The sequence below is a fragment of the Bufo bufo genome, chromosome 1, assembly GCF_905171765.1.
Source record: "Bufo bufo chromosome 1, aBufBuf1.1, whole genome shotgun sequence".
Taxonomy (NCBI): domain Eukaryota; kingdom Metazoa; phylum Chordata; class Amphibia; order Anura; family Bufonidae; genus Bufo; species Bufo bufo.
In genome coordinates, this window is record NC_053389.1 from 527,329,572 (window position 1) to 527,355,728 (window position 26,157).

Below are 26,157 nucleotides of genomic sequence, written 5' to 3' on the forward strand. Positions count from 1 at the left end.
AATTTTCCCCCTAAAGTGAGGATAATTGGCTTCTACGTACCTCACAGTTTTTTTTTTTTGCCTTCCTCTGGATCAACTTGTAGGATAACAGGCTGAACTAAATGGACAGATGTCTTTTTTCAGCCTTATAAACTATGTTACTATGTTATGTTTTCTTCACAGGTATATCATATAGTAGAACTATCCTTATAACGTGGTTCTATAATGTAGTTGTATACATGCCATGCAGAAGGTGTGGGGTTCAATTTAGTAGAAGTAATAACGAAGCAACAACCATTACTGATGGTAGCCCTGCAACCTGCAAATAAGCAAGCTACACCTGCATGTCATACTGGTATGCAGTATGAAATATAAAAAAAAAAATACTTACTAATTTGCTTTGTTGATGGACACAATGTACTCATGATCATATGAAGTCTTTCCTGGAGATCACTATTCATGAGTATCTCAGAGGGAGGAATCTGAAAGAACTGTTCCTATGTTTGCACAGGACAAAATGGAAAATGCAGTTTGTAAAAACACAATTAACAACTTAATACAGTATATAACTGAAACGGACAAGCCTAGGAAACATGTTTGCATAGTAGCCAACTGTCCTAAATTTGGTGGGACTGTCCCCGTTTTCCAGAGACAGTCCCAGGAAATTTATGCTGTCCCGGGACAAAAATCATCGGGGACAGCATAAACACTGCCTATAAGTGAGTGCTTCCGATGCAATCTGGGCATTCCCAGGGGCGGGGCTTATATAAGATGATTTTACCAATTGAAACTAGGGTTGTTTCAATACCAAAAGTTTGATTCGGTTTTGATACCATAAAAAAGTATTGTGATACCATATACCGTATTTTTCGCCTTATAAGACGCACCTGCCCATAAGACGCACCTGGGTTTTTGAGGAAAATAAGAAAAAAAATATTTTGAACCAAAAAGGTGTGCTTTTGGTGGGTTTTGAACTACCGCAATGGTGGTCTGTGGATGACACTATTATGGGGGATCTGTGGATTGCAATGTTATGGGGGCATCTGTGGATGGCACTGTTATGGGGGCATCTGTGGATGGTACTGTTATGGGGGCATCTGTGGATGGTACTGTTATGGGGGCATCTGTGGATGGTACTGTTATGGGGCATATTTGGATGGCACTGTTATGGGGGCATATGTGGCTGGCACTGTTATGGGGTCATATGTGGAATGCACTGTTATGGGGGATCATTGTGGGGGCATCTGTGGATGGCACTGTTATGGGGGCATCTGTGGATGACACATATATAGCATCTTATGTGTCATCCACTGATCCCCCATAACAGTGTCCCTGTGAAGTGAATGGGGGCCGGCATCTGTTTCTGTAATGGCAGCGGGGCCCGGTGCAGTCACTGTATTCTACTACACTGGGCCCCGCTCTCTGTAGTATACGGTAATCATATCTAACTTGTGAGTATTGTTAAAGTATTCCAATCATCTTAAATCTAGCGCTGTACTACTTACAACTAACTTCTTGGCAGTCAGGATGCTGGGCGGGCGGGCGCTCGTAGCGTAGCTCACTACACTCACTGCGCCGCCTGCCTTATTCATAAAGTGGGCGGCGCAGGAGCAGTGAGCGTAGTGAGCTCCGCTACGAGCGCCCGCCCGGCCTCCTGACTGCCAAGAAGTTAGTTGTAAGTAGTAAAGCGCTAGATTTAAGATGATTGGAATACTTTAACAATACTTTCTTTTACGGCGTTCACCGTATTTTTCAATATTTTTAATAGTTTGGACTTTTCGGACATGGCGATATGAAATATTTATTTATTGTTTACCTATTTTATATGTAAAATTGGGAAAGGGGGTGATTTATACTTAATATTTTGGTGTGTTTTTTTAAACTTTTTTTTTTACAGTTTATTTAATAACCATTTCCCCCCTTAGGGGCCAGAACCTGGGATCTTTTAATCCCTTGTCCTACTCACCCTAATAGAACTCTGCGCCACCAATGTTTTTAATACTTTTATACTGACTGCGTCAAGGGCTCTGCCTTTGACATGGGAGACCAGGGTTCGAATCCTGGCTAGGTAGGGTCAGTACCGATTCAGTAGGAAGTCCTTGGGCAAGACTTCCTAACACTGCAGGAGAAAAGCACTATACAAATGTTAGGATTATTATTAATATACAAATGCAGGGTTCCGGCAATGTGTTTCTGCCGCCGCATGCATTTGTAATGTATTAAACGTTAGTTATCATTGGTGGCGCTTCCTCTCCTCCGCGCTCTCATTGGAGGCAGCGCCAGCACAGGGGGGGAAGGGAGGGAGAGACTGCTTCCATCTTTCCTTTACAGCTGAGAGAACATGGGGCACGCTGAGAACAGTGCGATCCATATTCTCTGATACTGGGCTGTGCAGTAGCACAGCCTAGTATCGATAAAAAACAAATAAAAAAGTATTGATTGGGTATCGAAAGTTCGATACCCGAAACAACCCTAATTGAAACATTGGAAAGTATGATGTTTATAGTAGGGTTGAGAGGAATTCTAGTGCTCTCACATGAATAGCCATTACCTCCAGACATAACCCTGCCTTCCAAGAGTCAGAAACTTTTTATTTTTCTGTTCGTATAGCTGCTTGCATTCTTGCTGTTTGCAGGACAAGTTGTAGTTTCTAATGGCACCATTTATTATTCCACATATTGGGATTGGAAAGGTTGAAAAATTATTAATGGGATGAATGGGAAATAATGCAATTCCGCCATTTACAGGTTTCGTATTTACAGCAGTGGTAAAAATAACACATTACCTTTACTCTGCGGGTCAGTCACATTACAGTGATACTAAATTGTTATGTTTTTAACAGTTTAAAAAATAAAATAAAAAAACTTGGGAAAAAAACCCTTGGCATCTACATTCTGACACCCACAACTTTTTTATATTTCTGTTTACAGAGTTGTGTAAGGGCTTTTGTCTTGCAGGGTGATTTGTAGTTTTTAGTAATACCATTTTGGGTAGGTATCCCTTTTTCATCACTTTCTATTCCCAAAAATTTGGGGGAGGCAAAGCAGCCAAACTACAACAATTCAGCCTTTTTTCAGTAGGGCATTCACTTTATGGGATAAATACTTTTATATCTTGATAGTTTTGGAAGAGCTGATACAAATGATGTTTACATTTTTATTAGTAACATTGGGGAAGGGGTGAATTGATTTTTTTTTACAACTTTAAGCTAATTTTTTAGTTCACTGAACCATGCGATTGGTAGATCTTTTATACCATAGTCTGCAATGGTTTTCCACTGCAGTATACAGTATGTTAAAATTGTTGTATTCTCATTAAGATTAAGAAGAATTTATAGTGAACCTGTCATCATCAAATGCAAAGTAATCTGCATGTTGTAGAGTCGGAGGAACTGAGCAGACTGAAATATAGTTTTTGGGGAAAAGATTCAGTACAAGTTTATTTCATTAATTTAAATTCCTGCTCATTCTAGCTTTGAATTCAGTGATTTACAGCTATTTGTGTATACTGTGGTGATGTTTACAGCATAAGTGCTGGGAGGCGTGTACAGTCGTGGCCAAAAGTTTTGAAAATGACAAAAATATTAGTTTTTACAAAGTTTGCTGCTAAACTGCTTTTAGATCTTTGTTTCAGTTGTTTCTGTGATGTAGTGAAATATAATTACACGCATTTCATACGTTTCAAAGGCTTTTATTGACAATTACATGACATTCATGCAAAGAGTCAGTATTTGCAGTGTTGGTCCTTCTTTTTCAGGACCTCTGCAATTCGACTGGGCATGCTCTCAATCAACTTCTGGGCCAATTCCTTACTGATAGCAACCCATTCTTTCATAATCACTTCTTGGAGTTTGTCAGAATTAGTGGGTTTTTGTTTGTCCACCCGCCTCTTGAGGATTGACCACAAGTTCTCAATGGGATTAACCCCTTAAGGACCGGGCTCATTTTCACCTTAAGGACCAGGCCATTTTTTGGAAATCTGACCAGTGTCACTTTAAGTGCTAATAACTTTAAAACGCTTTGACTTATCCAGGCCATTCTGAGATTGTTTTTTCGTCACATATTGTACTTCATGACACTGGTAAAATGAAGTAAAAAAAAATATATTTTTTTTGCACAAAAAAATACCTAATTTACTAAAAATTTGGAAAAATTTGCAAATTTCAAAGTTTCAGTTTCTCTACTTCTGTAATACATAGTAATACCCCAAAAAATTGTGATGACTTTACATTCCCCATATGTCTACTTCATGTTTGAATTGTTTTGGGAATGATATTTTATTTTTTGGGGAAGTTATAAGGCTTAGAAGTTTAGAAGCAAATCTTTAAATTTTTCAGAAATTTACAAAAACTCAATTTTTAGGGACCAGTTCAGGTCTGAAGTCACTTTGCGAGGCTTATATAATAGAAACCACCCAAAAATGACCCCATCTAAGAAACTACACCCCTCAAGGTATTCAAAACTGATTTTGCATACATTGTTAACCCTTTAGGTGTTGCACAAGAGTTATTGGCAAATGGGGAGGAAATTTGAGAATTTCATTTTTTTGTCTAATTTTTCATTTTAACCCATTTTTTCCACTAACAAAGCAAGGGTTAACAGCCAAACAAGACTGTATCTTTATTGCCCTGACTCTGCCGTTTACAGAAACACCCAATATGTGGCCGTAAACTACTGTACGGCCACACAGCGGGGCGTAGAGTGAAAGGTGCGCCGTATGGTTTTTGGAAGGCTGATTTTTATGGACTGGTTTATTTACACCATGTCCCATTTGAAGCCCCCTGATGCACCCCTAGAGTAGAAACTCCCTAAAAGTGACCCCATCTAAGAAACTACACCCCTCAAGGTATTCAAAACTGATTTTACATACGTTGTTAACCCTTTAGGTGTTGCACAAGAGTTACTGGCAAATGGAGATGAAATTTGAGAATTTCATTTTTTTGCCTAATTTTCAATTTTAACCCATTTTTTCCACTAACAAAGCAAGGGTTAACAGCCAAACAAGACTGTATCTTTATTGCCCTGACTCTGCTGTTCACAGAAACACCCCATATGTGGCCGTAAACTACTGTACGGCCACACAGTGGGGCGTAGAGTGAAAGGTGCGCCGTTTGGTTTTTGGAAGGCAGGTTTTGATGGACTGTTTTTTTTTACACCATGTCCCATTTGAAGCCCCCCTGATGCACCCCTAGAGTAGAAACTCCAAAAAAGTGACCCCATCTAAGAAACTACACCCCTCAAGGTATTCAAAACTGATTTTACAAACTTTGTTAACCCTTTAGGTGTTGCACAAGATTTAATGGAAAATAGAGACACAATTTCAAAATTTCACATTTTTGGCAGATTTTCCATTTTAATATTTTTTTTCCAGTTACAAAGCAAGGGTTAACAGCCAAACCAAACTCAATATTTATGGCCCTGATTCTGTAGTTTACAGAAACACCCCATATGTGGTCGTAAACCGCTGTACGGGCACACGGCAGGGCGCAGAAGGAAAGGAATGCCATACGGTTTTTGGAAGGCAGGTTTTGCTGGACTGTTTTTTTTTACACCATGTCCCATTTGAAGCCCCCCTGATGCTCCCCCAGAGTAGAAACTCCAAAACAGTGACCCCATTTTAGAAACTAAGGGATAGGGTGGCAGTTTTGTTGGTACTAATTTAGGGTACATATGATTTTTGGTTGCTCTATATTACACTTTTTGTGCGGCAAGGTAACAAGAAATAGCTTTTTTGGCCCTTTTTTTTTTTTTGTTATTTACAACATTCATCTGACAGGTTAGATCATGTGGTAATTTTATAGAGCAGGTTGTCACGGACGCGGCGATACCTAATATGTATACAATTTTTTTTGTTTATGTAAGTTTTATACAATAACTTCATTTTTAAAACCAAAAAAATGTTTTAGTGTCTCAATAGTCTAAGAGCCATAGTTTTTTCAGTTTTTGGGCGATTATCTTGAGTAGGGTCTCATTTTTTGCGGGATGAGATGACGGTTTGATTGGAACTATTTTGGGGTGTATATGACTTTTTGATCGCTTGCTATTACACTTTTTGTGACGTAAGATGGCAAAAAAATTGCTTTTTTTACACTTTTTTTTTTTTTTTTTTACGGTGGTCATCTGAGGGGTTAGGTCATGTGATATTTTTATAGAGCCGGTCGATACGGACGCGGCGATACCTAATATGTATACTTTATTTTTATTTATGTAAGTTTTACACAATGATTTCATTTTTGAAACAAAAAAAATCATGTTTTAGTGTTTCCATAGTCTAAGAGCCATAGTTTTTTCAGTTTTTGGGCGATTATCTTGAGTAGGGTCTCATTTTTTGCGGGATGAGATGACGGTTTGATTAGTACTATTTTGGCGTACATGCGACTTTTTTGATCACTTTTATTACCTTTTTTGGGAAGTAAGATGGGCAAAATTTAAATTTTCTCATAGTTTTTATTTTTTTATGGCGTTCACCATGCGGGGAAAGTAACATGACCGTTTTATAGATCAGGTCGTTACGGACGCGACGATACCTAATATGTGTACTTTATTTTATTTTTTTAATTTTTATTCAGTGATAAATGTTTGTTTTCTTTATTTTAACTTTTTTCACTTTTTTTGACCCAGACCCACTTGGTTCTTGAAGATCCAGTGGGTCTGATGTCTGTATAATACAGTACAGAACCATATATAGGGCTCTGCACTGTATTTTACTTACACTTTGTCTGAACAGATCTGTGCTTTTAGCACAGATCTGTTCAGCACCATGGACAGCAGGACGCCTGAGCAGGCGTCCTGTTGCCATGGGAACCTTCCCCGTCTGCCACAACTTCGCAGACGGGGAAGGGTAAGCACAGGGCTGAGGGGGGCTGTCGGGGGGCTCTCTCCCTCTCCATCGGGGGGCTGCAAAGGCACAGCAGCCCCCCGATGGAGAGGGAGGGAGCTCCCTGACCGATGACAGTTAACTTTTTCCATACAGCGGTCCGTACGGACCGCGGTATGGAAAGGGTTAAACGGCTGAAATCTGCACAGATGTCAGCCGTTTATACCAGGGTGCCCGCAGTGTGCTGGCACCCTGGTATAACCACTAGAAGCCAACGATCGTTCATGGGGAGGCGGGCGGGGGATCGCGATCCCGCCTGCCGCACCGCCCGCCTCCCGCAACGCCCCCACCGCATGCGCACCACCCGCCGGCATCAAATCGTGCAGGGGTGCAGGGGGGGGGGGGGGGTGAAAAATATTGATTTTATGCACTCTCAAGTTTCTGATCCCCGCGGTCAGGGCCCGCGGGGATCAGAAACTGCAAAAAGCGCAGCAAACCGCAGGTCTGAATTGACCTGCGGTTTGCTGCAATCGCCGATACGGGGGGTCAAATGACCCCCCCCTGCATTGTTACGGGATGCCGGCTGAATGATTTCAACCGGCATCCCGTTCCGATTAACCCCCGCGGCGCCGGAATTCCGATTTTAAGTCAGGACGTACCGGTACGTCCTGTGTCCTTAAGGACTCGGGAAATAGGGCGTACCGGTACGTCCTATGTCCTTAAGGGGTTAAGATCTGGGGAGTGTCCAGGCTATGGACCCAAAATGTCAACGTTTTGGTCCCTGAGCCACTTAGTTATTACTTTTGCCTTATGGCACGGTGCTCCATCGAGCTGGAAAATGCATTATTCTTCAACAAACTGTTGTTGGAAGAAGTTGCTGTTGGAGGGTGTTTTGGTACCATTCTTTATTCATGGCTGTGTTTTTGGGCAAAATTGTGAGTGAGCCCACTCCCTTGGATGAGAAGCAACCCCACACATGAATGGTCTCAGGATGCTTTACGGTTGGCATGACACAGGACTGATGGTAGCGCTCACCTTTTCTTCTCCGGACAAGCCTTTTTCCAAATGCCCCAAACAATCGGAAAGAGGCTTCATTGGAGAATATGACTTTGCCCCAGTCCTCAGCAGTCCATTCACCATACTTTCTGCAGAAGATCAATCTGTCCTAATGTTTTTTTTTGGAGAGAAGTGGCTTCTTTGCTGCCCTTCTTGACACAAGGCCATCTTCCAAAAGTCTTCGCCTCACTGTGCGTGCAGATGCGCTCACACCTGCCTGCTGCCATTCCTGAGCAAGCTCTGCACTGGTGGCACTCCGATCCCGCAGCTGAATCCTCTTTAGGAGACGATCCTGGCGCTTGCTGGACTTTCTTGGACGCCCTGAAGCCTTCTTAACAAGAATTGAACCTCTTTCCTTGAAGTTCTTGATGATCCTATAAGTTGTTGATTGAGGTGCAATCTTAGTAGCCACAATATTCTTGCCTGTGAAGCCATTTTTATGCAACGCAATGATGGCTGCACGCGTTTCTTTGCAGGTCACCATGGTTAACAATGGAAGAACAATGATTTCAAGCATCACCCTCCTTTTAACATGTCAAGTCTGCCATTTTAACCCAATCAGCCTGACATAATGATCTCCAGCCTTGTGCTCGTCAACATTCTTACCTGAGTTAACAAGACGAATACCGAAATGATCTCAGCAGGTCCTTTAATGACAGCAATGAAATGCAGTGGAAAGTTTTTTTTGGGATTAAGTTAATTTTTATGGCAAAGAAGGACTATGCAATTCATCTGATCACTCTTCATAACATTCTGGAGTATATGCAAATTACTATTATAAAAACTTAAGCAGCAACTTTTCCAATTTCCAATATTTATGTAATTCTCAAAACTTTTGGCCAAGACTGTATATCCCACCCAGATACCTCAGCTGGGTGAGATAACTGAAATCCAGAAAGCTGCAGTGGTTTCAGTGTAGTGTAGTTTGCGGAGACAGTTTTGTCTACATGTTGTTCTGGGCTGGATTTCATGTGGACTGGAGGATAGGTTTGGTAGTGGGATCTGCCAGTCCACACCCTTTCACTACATGTATTGTCTTTTGCCGGAAGTGATCGCAGGTGAGGCCTGCTGCTGTAATCAAGGAGGGATAAAACAACCCTCTGTGTATGAAAGAGGGGGAGAAAGGGAGAGAGAGAGAGAGAGAGAGAGAGAGAGAGAGAGAGAGAGACAGAGACGCTCAGCCAGGAGGGCTGTCTCAGCCAGGAGGGCTGTCTCAGCCAGGAGGGCTGTCTCAGCCAGGAGGGCTGAGGGGCCACGAGGCTTTGTAAAGCCTGAAGTTTACGGGGCCCAGCGACGCCTACGGAAAGGGGGTCACACGGTCAGAGTCGGGAGGACTTCTGGACCATCTCCCCCCAAGGGTGCTGGTGTGGTCACAGCCTGGAGCCTGCTGGACCGTATATGGCTGAGGAAGCCGGATCTAATCCCGTGTGTGAACGGCGCTCTGTAGGTGAGGTCAGGCCCGGCTCTATCATAAGGCAGCCCAAGCGGCTGCTTGAGGGCACAGAGAAGGGGGGGGGGGGCTCCGGGGCGGAAAACAATTAACTTTCTAACTTACACTTGCCCCGCTGAGCCTGTGTCCCACGCAGCCTGGCCGCCCCCCCTCCGGCCCTCACTGTCTCAGTCACAGAGCGAGCGGCACGCAGCTGACAGGCTGGGGCAGCAGCCACAGCAACACAAAACACACTGTGAGCTACGAGACCCTGGTGTATTTAAATCTCATTTAACATGTCTTTCAGAAAAGTTTCTCCTGGGATTCGAACTCGCGACCTTTCACAACAGAGGCAAGGCACTTACCCACACAGCTATGAGAGCTGTATAGCCAGTTACTTAAAAAAATATATATAAGACTTCTACTGTAGGTAACTTTGATACCTAGTGTACATCCATACACATGACAGCTGCCCCAACACACCCAGCTCTACTACATCCATACACAGTGTACTGGGTCAGCTGTCATGTGTATGGATATACACTAGGTATCAAAGTTATCCACAGTAGAAGTCTTATATATTTTTATTTTTTAAGTAACTGGCTGTACAGATCTCATAGCTGTGTGGGTAAGTGTCTTGCCTCTGATACAGATGGTCATGGGTTCGAATCCCAGCATAAACTTTTCTGAAAGACAGGCTAAATAAGAACACGAGCACCAAATCTTCAACACTAGAGGCTGGTGGGAACACAGGCCGGAAGAGGCCTGCATCACATCGCTGACATGGAGGTAAGTATAAAAGTTTATTTATTTATTTTAAATACCGGACTGTTACTTTACTGCCACGGGGGAGGGGGGGCTATTGGCGCCATGATACTGGCACATGGAGGGGGAAGGAGAGAGGCACTTGATACTGGCACATTAGGGGGCAGGGGAAGAGGATGGCACTATGATATTAGCACATGGAGGGGGGGCAAGAAATGGACATGAATCATGAGGGGCAGAAATGTGAAATGATGGGGGGGGGGCAAGAAATGGACATGAATCATGAGGGGCAGAAATGTGACATGATGGGGGGGGCAAGAAATGGACATGAATCATGAGGGGCAGAAATGTGAAATGATAGGGGGGGGGGGGCGCCAAAATGTAGATTCGCTTGTGTTGACAAAAATCCTTGCACCGGCCCTGGGTGAGGTAGAGACAACACGTGCATTAGGTAGAGCCCAGACGGGCAAGTGTTCATTTTCAATGTTTATGTGTGTGATGGTGCTAAAGTGCCAAAATAAAGCACCTTTTGGACTTGAACTCAGTTGTCAGAGGAAAAAAGTCTGTGATTGCGACCACGAGAGAGAGCAGTCCCTTACAATACACAGCCATAGAGAGAAGGCTGTCAGTCACTGATAGGACCGTCTCCTTGACTTCAAAGCCCAGAATGAGTACGGATTTAAATGAATAACTTACAAGCACAACACTCCTGGTTGCCATAGCACATGTACAGCTCCCGCAATCTTGTTGTGGGGGTTGTTTGGTCACTGGGAGCAGCCAAATCCTAGTAAATGACTCCTCAGTTGCCATGTGGATGACACATCCTTATTATGACCACATGCAATGTTATATAGGGAGTCGGCAGGCCATTATGTGTGCACATATGGCATACAGTAGTTGCCTGCTCTAGTGAGACGATTTAAAGGGGGCCTTTAAACAGGGATTTCATGTCACTAGAGCTTGGTTATAGTATCTTGCTAACAGTGGGGGTTTGACTGGTAGAACCTTGACAAATCACAATAAATGGGGCTGTGGTACAGCACTGCAACTCCTTCAAAGTTTTACCATACAAACGGTTTGGGAATTATTTCTAATATTGAACCCCTCAAAGTGCAGTGTCCTGCTTACTCATAATTTTGGGTTACCAGTGACTGAATCCTCATTGATCCCACATTTATTTATATAGCTCTTTCATATTCTTCAGCGCTGTACAGACATTGCTATCTCTTTTTTTCAATTTTTTTGTGGGGGAACTGGAATACCTGAAGGAAACCCATTGTGAGCCCCATTGGTGAAAGCTTGATGATTTTTTTTTTTCGTTTTGTTTTATGGTATTGACTGTGTGGGTTAAATTATATGATCATTGTATGCTTTAATTTGTTTTGGATGTGGTGATATGAAATATATGAGCGGATTTTTAAAAATTTTATTCCATTTAAAAAAAAAATTAGCAAATTTTTTATTTATTTTTTAAATAAAACTTTATTTAGTTTGCTACTTTTACCACATATCCTTTGATAGCTATTGTGCTACTTATATAGACAGATAGACACCTGCTCCACTTGGCATGGGACATCCGTGCCGGGCTAAGGGTACTTTCACACTTGCGTTGTTGGATTCCGGCAGGCCGTTCCGTCGTGGGAACTGCAAACTGTATGCAAACGGATACCATTTGTAGACGGATCCGGATCTCCGGTTGTAATCCGGAAAAACTGATCCGATATTTATCTTTTTCACATTGTTAAAGGTCTGAACATGCGCAGACCGCAAAACCGGATCAGTTTTTCCGGAACACTTGGGGCCGGATCCGGCATTAATGCATTTCAATAGAAAAAAATGCCGGATCAGGCATGTGTTCCGGAATTTTGGACGGAGAAAATACTGCAGCATGCTGCGGTATTTTCTCTGTCCAAAAACCGTACAGTGACTGAACTGAAGACATCCTGATGCATACTGAACGGATTGCTCTCCATTCAGAATGCATTAGGATAAAACTGATCAGTTTTTTTCCGGTATTGAGGCCCTAGGACGGAACTCAATACTGGAAAAGATTAACGTAAGTGTGAAAGTACACTAAGTCTGCACTTTCATAAAAACACCTATGGTCGTCACTAATGGGCTCAAGTACAAAAAAACATGGCTACTGTTCTGCTTGGTATTGCAGCTTGGCTCCATTGAAGTGAATGGTGCGGAGCTGCAATATCACATAAATTGTGGACAGCTGTTCTGCTGTTTTGTTTTTTTAATCCAGATAAGTTTTTCAAACCCTGGGAAACCCTTTTTAAATGTAGATATCATTCAGGATTTGAAAGTCAATACAATCACAGGGGAAGCATAGAGTGCTGAACAAAAAAGTGCACTGTGGTCAATGGTTTTGTTTTACACTGCATACAGACAGTTGGAACGTGGGGTAGGGGGGAGAAATTAAAGATCTCAATCATACTAGACTGTAGACAAAAATACACTTTATTAGCGTTAAGAAAGTCATACTCACGGAATGCCGCCACAAATAGGCATTTAGAGATCCAGTTTCATCTTCAAGAGTGAAATTCATAACAAAAAGGTGTGTTAAGAGTTCAACACCCAAAACTAAATGAGGAAAAAAAACTTATTAGCATTATATTCAAAAATAAGAAAAATTATTAAAAATTTGAAGTCATTTTCAAGACCATCATTTGCCATATACTCTCTGGGCAATGTGCTTGCCAGCCAACTACTGCATATGGTAGAATCCACTGACCCTGCATGCCAGTCTCTTACTTTCTCACTTGCACACGCACAATGGCAGACATACTCCAACTGCACTGCTTTGTTACCATATTTCTCTCTGCCCAAATAGAACACTTACACTACAATGTGGTGTTAATATAAACGTGCTATTTACTACTACTATACAAAGCTCTCCACAATACAGCATCATCATACATCTGTGCTCTCAACTCAGTTCAACAACCCAGTCAATCTATATTACATCCTCTCACACCTGTCAGCAGCTTGGAACCAAGCTGTAAAACTCACCACCTCCGCCAAGCAAATTTGGTCCTGCATTTTTTAAACACGATTGAAATACATGGGGCACATTTATTAAGACCGGCGTCTTAGATGCTGGTCCTAATAAAGGCCCTGCGCTAGCGGTGAATCTGTTGAAGTTATGAAGAGGCACAGGCCTCTCCATAACTTCGGCGCATCCAGCGCCAGTTCTAAAGGTAAGTCTACTTTCACACTGGCGTTTTGGCTTTCCGTTTGTGAGATCCGTTCAGGGCTCTCACAAGCGGTCCAAAATGGATCAGTTTGCATTCTAATGCATTCTGAATGGATAAGGATCTGCTCAGAATGCATCAGTTTACCTCCGTATCGTCTCCAGTCCGCTTTGGAGGCGGACACCAAAATGCTGCTTGCAGCGTTTACCTGTCCGCCTGATGAAACTGAGCCAAACGGATTCACTGACACAATAGAAAACGGATCCGCCCTCCATTAACGTTCAATGGTGTTCAAGACGGATCAGTCTTGGCTATGTTAAAGATAATACAAACGGATCCGTTCTGAACTGATGCAGACGGTTGTATATTGTATTATCTGAACGGATCCGCCCATGACGGATCCACACAAAGCGCGAGTGTAAAAGTAGCCTAAGACAGCTTCCAAGCTGTCTTACATTTAGACCATTTTCTACGCCTAAAAGAGGCATAGAAAATGGTGAATGAGACGGACCTCCCGGCCCGTCCCCTTCCCCACCCTCAATTTTAGACCAGGCGTTAGCGGGGCGAAGTCGCAGACAGTGGCGCAACTAATTGTTGCACCGCCATCTGCACCTGAAATATGCCTAAATTTAGACGTATTTCAGCTTAGTAAATGACCCCCATAGTTATTCAAATAGTCTTATATTATAAAACAACAGCTTGTACAAAACTTTACTTGGTCTCAGATATTCCCCCCTTAATCCTGTCCTCAACTAACTACCCTGCATCACTCTGCAGTTTATATCAGTGTTGGCTCTAATACTGGGTGATGGGCGCAAACAGTTTTATTAATATTACCCATACCAGCACTGGACTGGTCACTTAGAAAAATTGTGTGCCTATTGTGTCACTGTCTCCATTTAGGCCACAAGCTCTCTTTTTTTTTTTTAACTCTCTTTATTGAAGAATAGCAAGCAAGGTATGTTATAGAGCACTCAGAAAAGTATTCGGTGAGCTACACATCTCATAATGCAGATCAGAATTCTACAACATCGTGACAAGTAAAAGCAAAGATACATCAATAACACAGTATGCTAATAAAACATCCATGTTAACAGTCCCACATTGTGTTGTGACTCCTTTAAATGAATACCTTCCTATATTCCGGAATACTGAGTGGGAAGATATACAGGGTTGCTAAACCATAGAGTGTAAGTGGGCCGTCGTGACAGTCAGTGGAGAGGCACACCACGGTCCCCATATCTTTTGGAATTTCTGAGGACATCCCCTGCGAGAATAGATAATCCTCTCAAAGGGAATGATGTTATTGACTAGGGCTTTCCATTGGCCAACCGTGGGGGGCCTGTCCGCCATCCATCTAAGAGCAATAGCCTTTCTGGCAAGGAAAAGAGCCTCCCTAATGAAAGTGAGTGTATAGCGTGAACGCAAATCATCTTCAAGAATTCCTAGGAGACAAGCTTTGGGGCATACCTCTAGAGTATCTGGGATCAAGGTGGATATGACATCAACTACCGCCCTCCAGTATGGGCGAATGTGACTACAGTCCCACATGAGGTGCCAAAAATCTGCATTTAACTGGGCACACCTGTGGCATCCCGTATGGGGCCTCCTACCCATTTTAAAAAGTCTAGTCGGGGTGAGGTAACATCTATGTAGTATAAAAAGTTGTGTCAGTCTATTAGTGAGGGACGGTGATACAACTACTGGAGCCTCTAAGGCCTGGCTCCATTCTTTAGCTGATAAAGTGGGTATGTTTCCTCTCCATTTGCACTCCGGACCCAAGGGAGAAGCAGAGAATTTGAAATTGAGCAGGTGTGTATAAAGGGCAGATATCAATCCCCTTGGCCCCTGAGTTCTAAAAACCCCAATGAGTGGATATGCCGAGACTGGCCCTTTAAGAGCTCGTAATTGGGCCTGGAGGGCATGTCTCAACTGCAAATATCTAAAGAAATGTGATCTCAAAAGTCCAACTTTGGTTTGTAACTGAGAGAAGGAAATAGAATACCATTTTCATATAGATCTTTCAGATAATGTACCCCATATCCTTTCCATATAATTTCCCCTTCACAATGTAACAGATGAAGAAGTAGTGGGTTATTCCACAATGGAATATCATCCGGTAGGTCATTGTATTGCTGCATCTTTGCAGCTCTCCTCACCTGGTGCGCAAGTCTATGGATCTGTAAAAGCGAACCTGATACAGATGCAAGGCCTTCAAGAACAGGCCATAGAGTGGAGAGCCGCAAGTACTCCTGCAAATAATATTCAAAATTGGGAAGCACATCCCGGGTCACCCATGGCACCAAATATCGCAGTTGACCAGCAAGGAAATACAAAAATAGGTCTGGCAAGGCCGCCCCACCCTTATCCCAGCTCCTCTGTAGGGACTTAATGGCCAGTTTCCGCCTGTTCCTGCCCCATATGAAGGTCGCCATGATCGAGTGCAATCTATCAAAAAATGTGCGTGGGATTGGTACACAGGCATGTTACAGCAGATATAGAGCTATAGGTTGGAGAATCATTTTGATTAGGTTTATCCGACCCATGGTGGACAGCGGTAAGGTGTTCCAGGATTTAAATTTATCCACGAAATATGACACCAAGGGGATCGTGTTTAGTTCATGTGAGATAGCTGGGTCTTTCTTAATAATAACACCTAAATACTTAAATCTATCTACTACCATCAAATTATAATATATGGACGGCCAGTCCGAGGACCATAAAGGCATGATGGCTGATTTTGCCCAATTTATACATAGTCCAGAGAAGGAGCCGAACTGCTCAATAAGGGTTATTGCCCTGGGCAATGTAGATTCCACTGAATCCATGTATAAAATGAGGTCATCAGCATATAAGCCTAACCGATCCTCCCTATTTCCCAGAGCTATACATTTGAAAGTTACATCCTGATGGATCCTCAGTGCCAGATGCTCAATAGCTACCGCAAATAAAAGGGGAGACAGAGGGCAACCCTGCCTGGTTCCTCTATATAGTTTAAATGTTGATGACAGGGATCCATTAATCATAATATTCGCGGATGGGGAACTGTAAAGGATATTAATCCAGCTGATGAACGTGGGACCGAAGCCAAAGTGCCTGAGGACCTGTACCAAGTAAGGCCATTCTACTGAGTCAAACGCCTTGGCAGTGTCTAGCGCAGCCAAAGCCCATAATTTCCGGTCCGCACATCCAAGCTGAGCAATAACCTGTGCCCTTCTTATGTTACTAGAAGTGGAGCGGCCAGGGATAAAGCCGGACTGGTTTTCATGTATGATAGATGATATTACTCTATTCAATCTGTTCGCTAATAATTTGGTGAGAATTTTGTAGTCTAAGTTTAACAGTGATATAGGGCGATATGACCCGCACTCCAAGGGGTCCTTATCGGGCTTTAGCAGAACTACAATGGAGGCCTCATACAATGATTCCGGGAGCGCACCACCAGCTAGGGACGCCTTATACATGCGCAGGAGCTGCGGTCCCAGAAGGTCCACATATCTGGAATACACTTCCAACGGGATCCCATCCCTCCAATGTAATCTCCCCATCCAACAGCTCTCTATCCGGTGCAGATAACTGCGGATAGGAGACCTCCTGGAGGTATTCCTCCAATGCATGAGTAGAGTACTGAGCACGAGAACTATATAAATCCTGATAAAATTCCCCAAAACGGTCTAATATACCTTCAGGTTCAGATATCACTACCCCACTATTGTCCGCAATACGTAGTATCGGTGGAGCCATATTGTTCCTACGTACTATCTGTGCCAACACTTTATCCACTCTACTACCCTGTTCAAAGGTCTGCTGCTGCAAGAATAACATCTTGCGATCACTTTTTTCCTGAAAGTGGTTCATGTAATGTCTGCCCTTCAGCATCCAGTCTATCCTGTTCTCCTCTGTAGGATTAGTGACAAACTCAAGTTCTGCCTTCCTGCACTGTGTGCCCAGATCCTCCTCCCTACGACGGGAGAATTTCTTGATATAAGAAATGGAAGATTTAAGGCACCCTCGCAGGAAGGCCTTCAGAGTCTCCCACAGCAAGGCCGGTTCAGTGTCAGCCAAGTTAATTGCAAGAAAGGTATGAAGTTGGTCAGGTACCCGATCATTTAGAGACATTAAAGATAGCCAGAACGAGTGTATGCATTGCTTGGGAATGCGAGCAGCAGTGTAAGGGTTAGTGATCAAGGCCATTATAGGTGCATGGTCAGATGGACCCTGGGGCCCATAATGTATGTCCCGCATTGCCATAAAGGTGCCAGGGGTGCCCAGGAGGTAATCAATCCTAGATAAAGCTCCCCTAGAGGGAGTGAAGCAAGAAAATTTGATTCGATCCGGGTACCTCTCCCTCCATATGTCAATCCATCCCAGCTCAGACAGTAGGCGCGCCAGAGCCGTATTAGATGACCGGCGGATAGAACTGTTGGATGGGTTGTGGAATCTGTCCCTTGATTCGTCCAGGGGCAGATTAATATCTCCCATGCCGAGAATCCCGGCTGATGGGAATTGTGACGCAAACCCCGCCGCTGTCTGGAGACTTATACATATTTAGTATCATATACGGCATTCCATTAATATGAGCATCAGCATATACAAAAACATATTTTCCCTCTGGGTCAATACTCATGTAATGTGGTTCCCACCGAACTGCCCGGTGTATCAATAGGGACACCCCTTTAGAGTATGAATTGCCATAGGCACTTTCCACCCACTGAGCCCAGGGTTTCTAGACTCTTCCTCCCGTTTCCGTGGTAAGGTGTGTTTCCTGCAGCCCTAGAATATGTGGAGCATAACTACGGACATGTGTAAACACAGCCATTCGCTTCCTGGGCCCTCCCAAACCTCTCACATTCCAGGACATCACTCTAAGATCCGCCATAGTGGAATCCAGGCAAAATAATAAGGATAGGCACCCAGCCACTGGGGTTCACTATGGCGAGGAAGGTACATGTTATCCTGAACACTCATTACTTGATTACAAGACATTTCAATAATAGAGCCACAAGCTCTTTGGGCAAGGGATGCTCTTCTTTTGTCTAATTATTTTTAATAACTTGTAATTTCACTTGTAAGTTAATTCCACATCTGCACAGTGCTGAGGAATACGTTGGAGCTATAATAAAAAATATTATTTTAGTAAAAAATAAGGAGTCCAGCAGGGAACAAATGGTGCAAAGTGCTGAGAGCACTAGCCTTCTAAAAACCAGACTACTAAGAAGTGCATCTAGTATGACAGAATATATTAAGAGTGCCAGTGACATCCAGACTAAATTGTATTTCAAGCACTATTAAATGGGCTCTCTGGGGTTTGACAAACAACCTTAGTAGAATTGAGGACAGGATGTACTTACAGTTTGTTAAGTGTATTGTACACTCTCCAAGGGCGGATTTTGGAGGCCTTGGCATTCAGGGCACACTATGCATATATTAGATCAAACAAACTGTGCCATCTAGATGGCTGTGGTCCCCAAATCTGTTTTGCTGTTTTTAATACACAGATGTATGCGTGTCATATGCTTGTTTCAAAAGAATGAGCGTTCCTTAGATATATTATAATTGCTTGTGGACAGTGATACAGTAGAAGAAAACTGATTTATAGTGAGCCATAGTAGAAGACAAAATATTAAAATAATCTAAAGGTTAAACATTACGTTTTTACCTTTTGCTATTTCTGCAGCATCCCATCCTACTCCCAGTGATAAGGACTGCAGCTCCTCTAGTGACTTTATGTTAGAACACTTAATGCACCTAGAAGGTTAAACAATGAACTGAGAAAACACCAGGATCCCAATACTATAACTAAAAAAGGCTTCATTTTCATACATTTGCCATACAATATATATTTTTTCATTAAACATTAATAGCGTATGTGAAAAAAACTCAATTTTACAAAATAAATATATACAAAAAAGGAAAAAGCAGTTTGCATCATGTCACTCATCAAGCTGGACATACCCATAAAGCCACTTATTGCCTTGAATAAGAAATGGAGCAGAGAGGTCTATTTCCAAGTGCTCTTCTTTTGATTTCACAGGTATTATAGTGTTAAAATGAATTGACAACTTAGAGAGCTCTTTGAAAGATCCACCTAGAATAACCACAAGAATAATACGTAAATGTCACAAGTATATGGCTCCTCAAGAGAACTGGAGACTTTCTACTTTACAGAGTTTGTTTTTTTTTCCAACTTCAACCCCAATGTAAAAAAAAGCTGGGAATCGGTGTAAAATGTAAATACATGTGAATAAAAACAAGCTGTAAAAGTTTGCAATTCTTATAGATTGATATTTTATTCACAGTAGATCATAGAGCACATCAGATGTTGAAAGTGAGACATTTTAGGGAAAAAAAAACAAAAAAAAAAAACATTTAGAAGTTGATGGCAACAACACATCTCAAAACTCAAAAAATTCGTAGAGGTGCAACAAAAGGCTGGAAAAGTAAGGGTGGGTTCAAATTAGCGTTATGTATTCCGTTATAACGGAAAATAACGGAATCCATAAGACTGAAATCAAAACGGAAGCCTTTAAGAGGCATTCCGTTTTGATCCTTCATAATACAAGTCTATGGGCAGCATAACGGATCCATTGTGCAGGAGTCCAGTCTTGCATAACGGAAACCAGGACGGATCCGTTATGCTGCCCAAAGACTTGTATTATGACGGAATGCAAAACGGAAGCCTTTAAGAGGCATTCCGTTTTGATCTGTCATAATAGAAGTCTATGGGAATCACAACGGATCCTTCTGGTTCCCGTTATGCTGCCCATAGACTTGTATTATGAAGGATCAAAACGGAATGCCTCTTAAAGGCTTCCGTTTTGATTTCAGTCTTATGGATTCCGTTATTTTCCGTTATAACCACGTTATAACCAAGTGTAACAAAAACAGCTGGAGGAGTTATTTCCAATTAAGTCACATGACTGGGTATAAAAAGAGCATGTTAGAGAGGCAGAGTCGCTAAAAAGCAAAGATCACAGAGGTTCACTAATCTGCAAATAACTAAAAATTGCAGAACAATTTCTGAACAATGTTCCTCAATGTAAAATTGTGAAGACTTTAACCCCTTCAGTACTGAGCCACTTTTCACCTTAAATCCCAGCCAGATTTTTGCATATCTGACATGTCAATTTATGTGGTAATAATTGTTTTTTTGTTTGTACTTCATGACAGCCATAAATGAGTCAATATATTTCACCTTTATTTATGAAAAAATCCCAAATTTACCCAAAATGTTGAAAAATTCGCAATTTTCAAAATTTCAATTTCTCTGCTTTTAAAACAGAAAGCAATACCTCATAAAATATTATATTACTTAACATTTCCCACATGTCTGCTTTATGTTGGCATCATTTTGTAAATGTCATTTTTTTTTTTTTTAGGACGTTAGAAGTTTAGAAGCTATTTTTCAAATTTTCAACAAAATTTCCAAAACCATTTTTTTGAAGCACCAATTCAGTTATAAAGTGATTTTGAGGGGCTTACGTAATGGAAACCATCCATATATGACCCCATTTTAGAAACGACACCCCTCAAATTATTCAAAACTGATGTTACAAACTTTGTTAACCCCTTAGGTGTTCCACAAGAATTAAAGGAAAATGGAGGTAAAATTTCACTTTTTTGGTAGATTTTTTATGTTAATCAATTTTTCTTGCAACACAGCAAGGGTTAACAGCAAAATAAACCTCAATATATATTACTCTGATTCTGCAGTTTACAGAAATACTCCATATGTGGTGGTAAACTGCTATGGGGTCACATGGCTCAACCGAAAGAGCTCCATATGGCTTTTGCAGCACAGATTTTGATGGATTGGTTTACGGGTGCCATTGGTTTTTATTTTTTAACTGATTGTCTTATGTGGGGGCTCATTTTTTTGTGGGATGAGGTGACGTGGGGGCTTGGTATTACACTTTTTGTCAGGCAAGGAGAAAAAAACTGGCTTTTTTGGCATAGTTTAAAAAACCTTGGGGGGGCATATATTGTGATATTTTTATAGAGCAGGTGGTTACGGACGTGGCGATACCTAATATGTCTATCATTTTTAGATTTGTTAAGTTTTACACAGTGAAAGTATTTTTGAAGAGAATAAAATCTTGTTTTTGTGCTGCCATTTTCTGAGAGCCTTATTTTTTATATTTTTTAGGCGATTGTCTTAGGTAGGGTCCTATTTTTTGAGGGATGAGATGACGGTTCGATTGGTACCATTTTGGGGTACATTAGACTTTTTGATCGCTTGGTGTTACACGTTTTCTGAGGCAAGGTGACAAAAAATGGCTGTTTTGGCACTTTTTTTTTTTTACGGCGTTCACTTGGCGGGGTGGATCATGTGATATTTTTATAGAGCCGGTTGATAGGGACGCGACGATAGCTAATATGTCTACTTTTCTCTTTTTCACAAATTTTTAAAATTTTTTTTTTTACTTTATTTGGGAAAAGGATGCTTTTTTTTCACTTGAAACTTAATTTTTTGTAAAACTATTTTTTTTTACATATTTTTTAACTTTATTTTTTTGTCTGGGACTTCAACTTTTGGGGGTCTGGTCCCTTCTCCAATGCACTACAATACATCTGTATTGTAATGCATTGACTGTAAGCGTACTACACAATGTAAGGCCTCTTTCACACGACCGTAAGGCTTTTTCAGTGTTTTGCGGTCCGTTTTAAACGGATCCGTTTTGTTTCCATTGTGTTTCGGTTCCGTTTTTCCATATGGCATATACAGTATATAGTAATTTCATAGAAAATATTGGGCTGGGCATAACATTTTCAATAGATGGTTCCGCAAAAAACGGAACGGATACGGAAGACATACGGATGCATTCCGTTTTTTTGGCGGACCCATTGACTTTAATGGAGCCACGGAACGTGATTTGCGGCCAAATATAGGACATACATAGGAATATAGGACAAATAACGGAAAAACGGAAATACGGAAACAGAATGCATTCCGTTTTTTTTGCGGAACCATTGAAATGAATGGTTCCGTATACGGACCGTATACGGAACGCAAAAAATGGCCCGCAAAACGAAAAAAAAAAAAAAACGGTCGTGTGAAAGAGTCCTAATACACTTACAGGCTGGATCTCACAGGCTCACAGGCGTCGGGGCTGCCATCCAAGCCATTGGTTCCCCGTCACAGCATTTCCAGAACTCTAATTCGGTTCCAAGTGGTACCTTGGAACTGAACCTGAGTTCGGGAAATGTTATTTTACAGTACAAATAAATTTATGAAGTTATTACGTGAAATTTTACCTCCATTTTCCTTTAATTCTTGTGGAACACCTAAGGGGTTAACAAAGTTTGTAACATCAGTTTTGAATAATTTGAGAGCTGTAGTTTCTAAAATTGGGTCATTTATGGATGGTTTCCATTACATAAGCCCCTCAAAATCACTTTATAACTAAATTGGTGCTTAAAAAAATGGTTTGGGAAATTTTGTTGAAAAGAAAAAATAATGACATTTACAAAATGATGCCAACATAAAGTAGACATACGGAGAATGTTATCTCTCAGACAATCTCAGAATAAGTAAAACATTTCCAAAGTTATTACCACATAAAGTGACATGTCAGATTTGCAAAAATCGGGCTGGGATTTAAGGTGAAAAGTGGCTCAGTACTGAAGGGGTTACAGTCTTCACAATTTTACGTTGGGGAACATTTTTCAGAAAGCAATAACTTCTGCTCATCGGAGCCAATACATTCTAATAATGTACGAAGCTCCTGCTCCATACAGTATTGGAACAAAGTTTTATGCAAATCGACTTCGGACTTTCATCCGAGGTCGATTCGCTCATCCCTAGTCGTAACCATGGAAACGAGCAGTGTGTAATGTGATAGAAAAATTAATCCAGCCAGCAAGGGAAGCAATATGGATAATAACAATACATTAGAAAGTAGCTTGTATTAACCTCCTCTACATAATAAATGCTATTTGCTAAAGTAATACAACCCCTTTAACTGAAATTTCTGCAATGGATCTATTCTGTGAATGGTATAGCATCTCAAATAAATATATTATAATGGAAAACGTTAAAGGGGTTTTCAGAGACTTAAATACTGATGACCTATCCCATTAACCTACTTATCTGAGAGAGTGTGGTCAAACAAAACTTTAATTCTACTAATACCATATTCCAAGTATGGATCTAACCAATACAATTATGGGATTATAATGCGGCCATACATGCTGGTAACAAAGGTACAATCAATCCTAGTGTTCAGTAAAAACTAGAAGAAAACAAAAGATTCTGTAGTGACTAACACCTAAACTCTGAGTAGTCACAGCACAGAATTTCAGATTTACATGTAATGATGCTGCCACCCAGAGGCTATTATTCTGAACTACAGTTACAACTTTCAATACAGGCTTCTCACCTTCTACCATGATTAGAGAGTCTTCAGGACTTTGCAGAATATCATATTTTTTCACAAAATGAATCACTACAGTCCGGTTATCAAGAGTTCCAGTGTTCCATAATGCTGACTGATACCAAAATGCATTTGGGGTATTTGGACTATTAGTAAAGCGATCTTCAAACATTTTGTTCAGGCTTTGTTCATCTGGGGCATCCATTCTAAACAATAGGCAGCACAGAGTAGTTATGTTATTGGCAACGGCAGTCAACAAACAAACAATAGAGATATTATTATTAATATTCACACCGGGGATTTTCTCCCGCAGTTTTGGAATTTGGATGCCACAGATCTACTCGTGGCTTCACTCCACTGAATGTCAATGAAAGCAATGGAAAGTAGACACCACAGGGTCGCCGCTGGTGTCTGCAACAAAATTGTGCCATGTGACCCTAAGAGAACCTTTCACCGGTTCTGACATTACAATATAAGTGCCCGAGGAGATGTGATAGCTCTTATTTTCTTTCCGATGGGCAGCTCTGTTCCCCCCGTTCTGGTTTCCCGCTCTGTATGCTAACCCATACCATTGGTACAGGGAGGAGGAGATGGCCGTGTTTCTCAGGGGGCGTCTCCTTCTCATCAGGTAGAAGGTGAGCTTTTTTTTCTCCCTGGCTGTGACGCTCTCCGCTGCGATCAATATGCCCTACACTGCCAGGCACTTATATTGTAATGTCAGAACTGGTGAAAGGTCCTCTATAATGTTGAATTTCAGAAAAACAGAAGCAAAAGACCAAGTACAGACAACGAATAAAGATAATTTTTCTCTGTTAGTCAAACAAGACTAAGTTTTTCCCCCCCAAAGATGGTCATCTTGCACTAGTCATCTTGTGATATCTGGAGCCAAGAGGAAAGGTACAGAAAGATATCTCTGTACTTTTGTTAAAGAGGACCTGTCGCCACAAAATGCAGTGCAATCTGCAGGCAGCGCTGAGCAGATTGATAAATGATTTTATGAGAATAGATTCAATAAAAATTGCAATTTATACATTGATATGTCTGCTTTTTCCATCTCCTGTGTACTGCATTGGTACAGGAGGGAGGGGGTTATCAGTGATTGATAGCTTTGTGCGTATAAGTTTGCATACAGAGATAGCTGTCAGTCACTGACATGCCACGGAACTGAAGTTCACAGGAGGTGGAAAAAGCAAAGATATAAAAGTATAAATTACACGTTTATACATCAGTGGTCTCAGCTCCTCCTGCTCTATAACCTGCTGCCTGCAGACTGCATTAGATTTTGTGGTGACAGGTTTTCTTTAACATTTCATTTTGGTACCATACCCTGAAAGTACTCTACTTGGAAATACGTTTTATAAATCTTACTACAAATATACTGTACAATAATCCAAAAGGCTTAAAAACTTGATGCAGGAGCATAGCAAACATCAGTAAAGGAGAAAAATAACCTGAATGTACAGCTAGATTTACTGTCACACTTCTTTTCAACTAAGTTATAAATCTTAAAATGTCTAATGGTCACCAGATTAATGGCTAATGCAATATGTATGCTTATAGGGGTCTCTTGAGTAAGGAGCAGTTAGCTGTACAGGCATTACATCAAAGGTTATCGTAAAAGGATTGTCTGACCTTGGAGCCGACAACCCCTAGGGTCCTCCCCTGAACATAAAAAACCCATTCACCTGTCTGCAGTCCAGCCACTGCTCCAATCCCCGCAGGACCACCAGGGGCTTTGTCCTGTGACTGCTCAGGTAAGATAGGCCTCAACGGTCACAGCTGAGGTGACCGGTGAGGACTGACTGGCTGCAGCGGTCACAGGACCAAGCTGCATCCTGGTTCTGTGAGGACAGGAGCAGTGGTGGGACTGCAGACAGTGGTTGTCTGCTCCAAGGCCGGTTGGCAGGCTTCATACTTTCAATTTATAATGTGTACATTTTACTTACAAGGAGTTACATTTACTGCAGTGGAGCTTAACAGACTGATACAGGTGATGGGGTTGGACATGTTTTAGTCTTGCTCTTACACGAAATTTCTGAGGAGCCTTGTTTTTAGTGATGCAGGCGAGAGGAGTTATCTGCCATTGTTGATGAGCTGGGAGCACTACAAAAAAAAAAAAAAAAGACACTTCAAATGAAAAATTCAGTCACATGAAGCATATATTATTGAAGCATTTAGCTTCATATCACTCACTGTAGCTCCAACACACATCCTTTACTAGAATGTCACGAGGCATATCTGACAAACTGCACAACTTTATGCGTAGAGTATTTTGGTTAAAGCATGCATAAAGCAATGAGAAGGTGTGAAGCAATGAGAAGTGGCAGATGCAATGTGAGCAAGCATGTTGGTAGAAACCGTGACCAAGAATGGAATAGAATAGCTTTAAGAATTAAGAAGGCTCCAGAATAAATGAGCTCCATAGAGGTACAGCATATGCGGATCTAATGGTTTTACATTTTTATTATGGGTTATGGTATTGTTTTTACGTTGTTACACTGCTCACAATCACTTTACAAATATTACAACTACACTTCTG

At 41.5% G+C, this 26,157-nt stretch overlaps 1 protein-coding gene across 1 annotated transcript in view; it reads right to left on the minus strand.

Moving 5' to 3' along the window:
- Nucleotides 1–26,157, minus strand: part of POT1 (protection of telomeres 1) — a 113,649-nt gene that overhangs the window by 5,803 nt on the left and 81,689 nt on the right. Inside the window, exons 9-14 of the mRNA XM_040411904.1 lie at nucleotides 25,565–25,721; nucleotides 23,625–23,824; nucleotides 19,201–19,333; nucleotides 18,905–18,993; nucleotides 12,540–12,634; nucleotides 371–476 (exon numbers count right to left, since the gene is read on the minus strand). Of these exons, the coding sequence (XP_040267838.1) occupies nucleotides 371–476; nucleotides 12,540–12,634; nucleotides 18,905–18,993; nucleotides 19,201–19,333; nucleotides 23,625–23,824; nucleotides 25,565–25,721 (780 nt within the window). The remainder of the gene's footprint in view (nucleotides 1–370; nucleotides 477–12,539; nucleotides 12,635–18,904; nucleotides 18,994–19,200; nucleotides 19,334–23,624; nucleotides 23,825–25,564; nucleotides 25,722–26,157) is intronic.